Here is an 8986-nt window from a genome sequence, read left to right as displayed (position 1 = left end):
AATGAGAGTTTGTGCTTCCAGATCTTGTTTGGTCCATGCTTGAACTTCAGGAGTCATTTCGATACCTTCAGGTTTTAATTGAATTCCAGTTGCCACTGGGAACAGACCTTTTGATTTTAGAGTTAAATTTAATTTAAATTTCCATGAAACATAATTTACATTGCCTTGTGAGTTTTCAGACAGCGTTTCCAGGTGTGATTTGACGGTATCCATGACTATGGCTGACTTGACGACTTGACCTCGATAATTATGCGTTAACAAGGCGTTGACTAATTTACACCTGGGTTTTAAAATTTCTGGCAAGTAACTGACATAAACTGACTACAAGTCTCTCACTGGTTTTTATTTTACATAAGCAGTTGTTTAAACGACTCTGGGCCCATAACCTGTTGTTTATTGGGATTTTGGAGATGGTTTAATGTTCAATTTAGTAAAGATAAACACACAGTTTAAATGTCACAATAAATGTTTAATAATAACATATGTTTGCAATTGTTTACACCTTAATATTATTGTTTTTCTCTTAAATATTTGAATATTTATTAATATTAATTTTACTTGACAAAAACGTGGTCTTGCATCATTCCTTTCAGACAAGAGGGTGAGCTCACACACACCAATGCTTTTGGTGACTCGATTATAGTTGCAACAATGTTACCAACTTAAAGTCAACCAACAAGAAATTAACCTAGCAATATAGGAACATTTTTCCATACATAAAATAATTAAACTCAACAAAAGCCAATATAGTCGTTTTTCAATCCAAAATTAATAGTCCTACATATCCCATCACAAATATCAATTGTATTATAATTCACTAGCAACAGATTTCCCAGGCTGACAAGATTAGAGAATGATTCACATAAGTATTTATGGGGATTGATCAATGGTATCTCGAGAGATATCATTGATTCAAGATGATGAAAGACGGACTAATTCAAAAAATCTCGTTCGGTTTTAGTTTTCAGAACTCCAAGATTAATCAATCCTGCAAAAGACGAATTTCTTATGATAGATTCTTTTTCGTAGAATTGGTTATTAATTTTGAATATAGATATTAATTGTGTTCTCTTCAATCGTCGCTTATTTCAAGTATTGGTAGTTGCCAATATCCAATAAGATTTGTGACTTAAGGTTGTTTTTAAATCGCATGACCGGGCGACGTTTCGGGTTCACAGCGGTACTTACAAACGTATGTTAAATAAAAAAATTATAGCGCCTCCTCATGCCTAAAATTTTTTCACTTTACTGATGCGTCATGAGTAGTGTGAGTGTTGCCGGCTTATATTTACAGACACTAATACTACTCTAGCAATAAACATTTAGGGGGAAGTTCCAAAACCGTACATTTCTTGTAAGAGAAGGATAAAAGAAGAGATGGAAGATTGAGCCAGAAGAGATAGAGAGAAGGATAGAGCTAGAAGAATAAAACCGAACGGCGGTATTGGAACGTACCCCAAATTTTCAATGTAATTCAGCCGGCTGAAACTCGTAAATTTAAAAAGTAATTAGCCAATATCTTTTAAACGGCACTGAGGAAATGGATAATTTTTTTTTCATTGATTTCGTATTTGTAAAGTGTACAAATCTGTAGAAAAAAATCAAAATTTAAATTAAGAGTTTTAAAAGTACAAGCGCAAACGTACCTATACTCCCTATGCTTGCGTGTTAAAGTTGTCAACTTTGACACTAATTATCTGGATTTTGACGCAGAGGAAAATTACGAAAAAATTCCACCAAATAGATAATTATTTCATTTAAACATTAAAAAAAAAAAATCGAAAATTAAATTACGGGAATTTCATTTGAAAACAACCTTAATTGAGAGTTTTATTCTGTTTTTTGCAAAGTTCAAAATAACCATACTCACTCCAATCACATGAGTATGATTTTTTTAAACGACTAGCATTATCTGATATCATCTGATATTTTAGAAAAAAACCAGAAACTTAGAAAAAATAAAGAAGTTCCCTCGCCGGGAATCGAACCCGGGTCTTTTGCTTACCGGGCAAACGCCTTGACCTCTAGACCACAGGGCTTCTTATTTTTTCTGAGTTTCATCAAGTTAACTCCGACGTCCTTCTATTTGTAAATTCATTTTTTGAAATAAAAAAAAAAAAAGTCACGGCTGTAAAGTCTTCTATTAGAGGCTCTAGCGCTCGTCGAGATCTTTAATTTAAGCCTAATTCGAATAATCTAGCTTAATCATTATGAAAGCTATGAGCGGTATTTATAAAACATATAGTGAAAACAATACTATAGTGGGACGTTTCGCGTCTATCCCACCTCCGTAAAAGGTATTCAAATTGTATATCAATCCTTTCTCAACAAATTTGTATCGCGCGCGCATAAAGTCATCCATTTTTGTGGCGAGATGGCGAGCTTTTGATTGGTTGATTCACAGTGGCCAAACCAGGCTGCGCACTGCCATACCTGTAGTACTTCTACCATGTATAAGACTGACAGTTACGTTGATTCATCGATGCAACAATCAATCTTTAATGTGTTAACCTAAAAAGTACACTGCGAGAAATTTTAATTAAAAATTAAAATCATGTTTGAATAGAAATTACTATACTGACTTCTAATTTTGTTTTATTTCTGGGGCTGGCCGCGAAGAATGATATTTTACAATAAAATTATCTAAAATGTCACACAATATGGCCGTTCGAGTGAAACATTGTTATGTTATTACGAGAGTCTCTACATCGTTATCTATTGCAGATAGACATAAGACTAAGCAAAGTTTATTATTGAAAATTCAATTCTAAACAATTTATAAACAATTACTTTTTTTGATTCATATCTTAGATTATGAGTTACGAGTTAATTAAAATAAAGAACATGCATGTTTTGAGGAAACAATAAAAAAAATATTATATGTTCCACTAAAAAATACTGCACCATTAAATAAATATTCCGATGTATACCATGGAGGTGAATAAGGAGTGTAAGCTTTGCTTTTTTACTGAAGCCGACATTTCGGAGTAAATGAGGGCGCTGGTATCGGACTCGAACGACAGTATCACGTGTAATCTTTTGTTTACTGCATGCACCTGAATGGTCCAAGAAGATATTTAAACATAATTGTACAGGCTAGAGTGAATAAGAATATTTTGTTCTATCTCTCTTTTTGGTCAAGGGTCGATGTCAGCGCTGCAGCTGGTAGTTTTTTGAACTGACTTACTCCGAAATTTAGGCTTCAGTGACAGCCTATGCTTTAACACAGTAAAAAAGCAAAGCTTACACTCCTTACCCGGGAAAAACGGTTTGTATACAACCATATACAATCATATACAACCATATATGATTGTATACAAACTCATACAGTTGTATATCGCCATTTTCTGTATACAAATTTATAAAGTTGTATACAGTTGTATATAACCATATATGGAATTTATAGATCAAATTCAAGAATGGTTGTATACAAACATAGATAGTTGTATACAAACATAGATAATTGTATACAAGTTTATATGCCGTGACTTTCAAAATTTTATTAATATCATAAAAAAAAAAAAATTATAATTATTTAAACAATTTAATTTCTTTGTTTATATATTCGATGATTTATTTGACCGAAAAAATTACACCATAAATACTTGACTTTACCGGGACTTGAACACGGTATCTTCTAGTTGAAACTCCAGAGCCTTACTTACCTAACCACGGCAGCTACAATTGAAAATTAGGAAAATTTGTTCTACTTAAATATTCATTATAATCATAGCAATCCAAGGATCAACTAACACTCGGCCGATATATGAATTTCATTTGTTTCGTATACCCCGGAATGTATTGTCATAATTTATGAAAAAAATTTTTTATCCCTGAAATTTTCGTTTCGTAAAAAAAATAAGTAGCTGTTATATATAATTAAAAAAACACCCTTCCAATATTAAATACATAATAGCGGTTCTTAATATATTTTTATATACATGGAAAGAATGAAAAAAAATCAGTCTTAGTGACCCGAATAAAAATCGATGAATGGCAAGTCATAGGTTGGTCAGTCTTCAATGTGCTACTGAGTTGTAAAATTGTATATAATTTTTAAAATGTCCATATATGTTTGTATATAACCATATATAATTGTATACAAGATAAATAAAGTAAGCTACCAAGTTGTATAGTTGTATATGATTTTATAAATTTATATATAAACATATATAAATATATGCAGTTGTATATGTCCATATATGTTTGTATATAACCATATATGATTGTATACAAGATTAATAAACTAAGCTACCAAGTTGTATGGTTGTATATGATTGTATATAGTTGTATATGGTTGTATATAGTTGTATATGGTTGTATATAGTTGTATATGGTTGTATATGGTTGTATATAGTTGTATATGGTTGTATATGGTTGTATATGGTTGTATATGATTGTATATAGTTGTACATAGTTGTATATGATTGTATATAGTTGTATATGGTTGTATATGGTTGTATACAAACCGTTTTTCCCGGGTATTCACCTCCATGATATATACTTATAAAAGTTAGTACAGACTTCAGGAGGTTATGCAGCTAACACTCTTTTATTTTCAAATATAATAAGAATGTTCTGAAATTTTGTACACAGTTAGATCTTTTTATCCTGAATACAACGGTATAATTATTTTCTTATGTTGATCGGTTAAATTTTTTGTAATTAATTATTGAAAATAATATTTAACATTGGCTCTTATGGAGATTTCAACCATTTTTTTCGGATAGAAAAAATGATGAAAAAGTCTTGAAAAAAATCACACATATACTAGAAACCGAGTTTTATTAATTGCGCGAAAAATTTTCATATGTTGATCGGTCAATTGATGAGAAATTAATTATAAACATTACAAAAATTAGATGTGGCAACGTATGGCATGTTCAAACACACATACACACTCGCAGTCCTATATATTGTATACGGAGCGCAGGTACTTTTCACTTTATTTTTTTACAGTGTAGCCAGATTTCAGTTTTGTCTTGACGTCAGAACCGCCTCGCAACACCCGCAATGAATTTGTACTCCTTAAATAATTTTTACTATATAGCTTTATAAAAATTCTGGTGGAAATAACACAAAGATGGCCGACTGAGTAAACAAACGATTCAATTGTCCTGTGATTTCAAGCCTTTCTACACCCTTATCTGTTGAAGATAGGTATGGGGTTCGGCGAGGTTTATTATTGGCAATTCATTTCTAAACAATTTATCAGGAATAACTTTTTTCTATTTATCAATTAGTTTTCGAGTTTTGAGTGTGTGAACAGAAAATAAAAAATGTTGCCGGGAATTGATAGCTATTCTCCGTGAATCTAGCACAAACTGCCGAACTTAGCACAAAAAACGTCTAACTTTTAAATATAATTATTTATAATAAAATATAGTATTTATTATTATTTATAGTATATTTTCAGTCTGCTAGAATTTACACGTGAATATCGTGAATTTAGTCATTTTTTTCAAAGAGAAATTACAATGTAAATTTTATGACTTAGTATTGTATATAATCAATGCCAGAGTTGCCAGATGCTCGGGCAGTGAAAGAGCCACCGAGTGGCGCTGAAGGGGCCAACAAGGGCCATTTTTAAAATCTAAGGAGCCATAAAAAGAGCCAAAATTCAAATTTCAAAAGACATTTACATTTAAACATAAAGACGAAATTTTTTTTATGTTACAAGGGCAATGGGAATAATGTGTGAATTTCCAAAGCGTAAGAGGGGTAGTGCGCTTTTTGGAAATTCACACATTATTACCACTGTCCCTAGTAACATAAAATATGGTTCGTTACATGTTCCCAATCAGAGAGCCCGCTCACAACTCATTTGGAGGGGAATCACTCGCCAAGGCTCGTGCTTGCCCCTCCAAATTCGTTGAGAGCACACTCTCTGAGTGGGCACTTGTAACGAAATATACTATTTTCGGTTTTTTTTTCATTATAATTAATAACATTCTTTAATATATTTATTACATTACATGTGAGCTAATTTGTTAATCTTTTTTTATAATAAAAAAATTTTAATATTAATATAGAATATATATAACCTATTTTTTCAACTTTTATTAATATATTGTCCATCAACATCTTATAAAAAATCAGAACTTTCCAGCAGCTTCATATTATCACCAAGTGTTTTTACTACTGTTGGTGATGATTTTGTATCATATAATTGTTTATTAAAACGAGTGAACATGTCCGCTGTTGGCTCATATTTTCTGCAGCACTGTCTCAAATTGGGGCCAGTTTTGTAGTCCATAGTTAAGTTAACATTGTATAATATAGTATAGGGAAGAGACACGTTAGACTATACCAAAAAACTGTAACTATGGACTACAAAACCGGCACTTACAGGTGTACTTTAAAACCGGCCCCTAATGTTTACATTCGTGTCGTACTTTTTATACTTCAATTAAAAAAAAAAAATTCATATATATATATATATATTGTATCGACTACCGGTCAAGGAGCCACATGACCCCTTGGCGCCAACTAGAAAAGAGAAGGCCAAAACCCGGGTAGGAAGTGACGACGGGCACAAGCCTGGGACAAGCCTGATTACCCGGCTCTCGGGCCTGTGTCAGGCCTGTGACACAAGCCTGTGTCAAGTCTGGAATGTTCACGATGTATTTACTGGTGTCGGACTAGTGTATCAGGCTTGGCACAGGCTTGTGTTCCCAGGCTTGACACAGTCTTGTGTTCCCAGACTTGACACCGGCTTGTAAAAGAAATTATAAAAAAATATAAATAAACAATTATTATTAATTTATTAATTTGACATTATTATCTTTTACACGATACAATTTGAATTAACGATGATTATATGAACGAAAATAAACGGCGTAACGGGGGATTGATCCTAGGTCTCTCACGTGGAACTCCAATGCTCTATCAAGTCGACCACGAGGGATTCATGAAAGAGTCAGTCAAAATTTTTTATATGAATGAATTTATTCGAGAGTCAATATACAGTCCTTGTAAAAGCCTGGCACGATAGTCAAAACCTAATAATTTTTATTTAAAATGTCTATTTACAATTTATAGATCTAATTAATTAATTTTTTTTTTTTAATTGATATGCACAAGTCAAGTCCCGTGTGAGGCTTGGTAAAACGGGCTTGACACAAGGCTCGTGTGAGGCCGGGGAAAACAAAAAAAACAGGCTTGACACCGGCTTGGACTATTGAGGCCTGTGTGAGGCCGGTTGAAAACAACGGGGACAGTCTTGTGTCAAGCCTGTGTTAACAAGGCTCGTGTGAAGCCGGGGAAAACAAAAAACACAGGCTTTACACCGGCTTGAATTATTGAGGCCTGTGTGAGGCCGGTTGAAAACAACGGGGACAGTCTTGTGTCAAGCCTGTGTTAACAAGGCTCGTGTGAGGCCGGGGAAAACAAAAAACACAGGCTTGACACCGGCTTGAATTATTAAGGCCTGTGTGAGGCCGGTTAAAGACAACGGGGACAGTCTTGCGCCAAGCCTGTGCTAACGAGGCTCGTGTGAGGCCGGGGAAAACAAAAAACACAGGCTTGACACCGGCTTGAATTATAAAGGCCTGTGTTTCAATGTCAGAATGTTGGAATGCATCAGCTTCAATTCTTTGAATTATGTTGTGTGACAAATGAAAGAAATTGCAACTTAAACCATCAAAAGTATCTTTATAAATCATTGTTATTTGATTATATGCCAAATTTACGTATTTGAGATTATCCATTGATTTGAATGCACCAGCTTGGATAGTACTCAGCTGAGTATTTGTTATCGTGAATTTTTCAAGTTGTGGAATGCAAGTCATTGAATTTGCTTGCAACTCTGTTAGTGGACTATTTGTATAACGAATGTCAGTTAACGAATGTGGTATTTTGGATGAAAATTTATTTTGACAAATACCCACAGAACGATTTCCAACGATTTCAATAGTTTTTAAATTTGAAAGAGGTGCCAATACCTGACTCAGGTATTGAAAAGTTTCTATTACTTTAATTTTGAAAAATTTAAGAGATGGTAAACTATCGAATGAATGAGCTTGAAGTAAAATTGGTCCGACATCTAATTCCAGGTTTTCTAATTGTGTCAAACCCACAAATGATTCTGGGTAAATCATAAACACATTGTCTGTTTTATGAAAAATGAGCGTTTTTAAATATATTCTGATATTCGAATATTTGAATGCATTTCTACCTATTGCTGATAGTAGTCCAGGTAATTCCAGTACCTCAAAAATGGATAGTACGGGCAAAGGCAGTTACCATTCTCTAAATTGTATTAAGTTTTCGATTCTGTTTACAGATGTTAAAGCTGTATACTTCATGCAAATCGTGAATGGGTATCTATTGAAACAATCTGTTTCTAATTTAGATAGATTAACATTCCACGCATCAATATTATTGAATGTTTTATTATTATGAAATACATACAGTGTTTGAGGGTTTACGTTTGCAAATGCGGAATTTTCAATAGATATTATTTTATTATTTGACAAATCCAAATGTTTACATTTAACACCGTAAAATGTATACTTGTTGATAACTAACAATTCATTGTAGCTCAAATCGAGAATAGATAATGTTTTTTTCTCGAAAGCTTTGTTCTCGATCACGTTAATTTTGTTATGACTAAGTATGAGTGAATCTAAATTAATTAATATCTCAAACACATTTCGATCAATACGGGTTATTTGATTTGATGATAAGTCCAAAGATTGGATATTTTCAAGTCCGTTAAATGAATTCGATAATAATGTTTTGAGTTTGCCATTGGTTTAGCCAAAGTGTTCAAGTTTTTTCAAGCAAGATAATGCCATCGATTGTAGACCTGTGAATGCGATATTTTCGTAATGGACGTTTTTCAATCCAAAATTTATAGCACTACATATTCCATCACAAATATTAATTGTATTATAATTGACAAGTAACAGATTTTTCTCTGAAATGGACAATTTTGATTAATCAAAACAGTGGTCAAATAGAGATTTGAAATCAATGGAACTTG

At 32.9% G+C, this 8986-nt stretch overlaps 1 protein-coding gene across 1 annotated transcript; it reads right to left on the bottom strand.

Annotated features, from left to right (window-relative positions):
* Nucleotides 1–1817: 1817 nt before the first annotated feature.
* LOC122850937 (leucine-rich repeat neuronal protein 1-like) lies at nucleotides 1818–8247 on the bottom strand. The gene is made up of 3 exons (XM_044149984.1): nucleotides 8229–8247; nucleotides 7692–8086; nucleotides 1818–1922 (listed from the first exon to the last, which is right to left on the bottom strand). The coding sequence occupies exons 1-3, from the start codon at nucleotides 8245–8247 to the stop codon at nucleotides 1818–1820; spliced, it is 519 nt and encodes a 172-aa protein (XP_044005919.1).
* Between the last annotated feature and the right edge of the window lie 739 nt (nucleotides 8248–8986).

The sequence above is a fragment of the Aphidius gifuensis genome, linkage group LG3, assembly GCF_014905175.1.
Source record: "Aphidius gifuensis isolate YNYX2018 linkage group LG3, ASM1490517v1, whole genome shotgun sequence".
NCBI classification, from domain to species: domain Eukaryota; kingdom Metazoa; phylum Arthropoda; class Insecta; order Hymenoptera; family Braconidae; genus Aphidius; species Aphidius gifuensis.
Note: the sequence above shows the minus strand (reverse complement) of the source record. Positions and strands in the feature narration are given on the sequence as shown.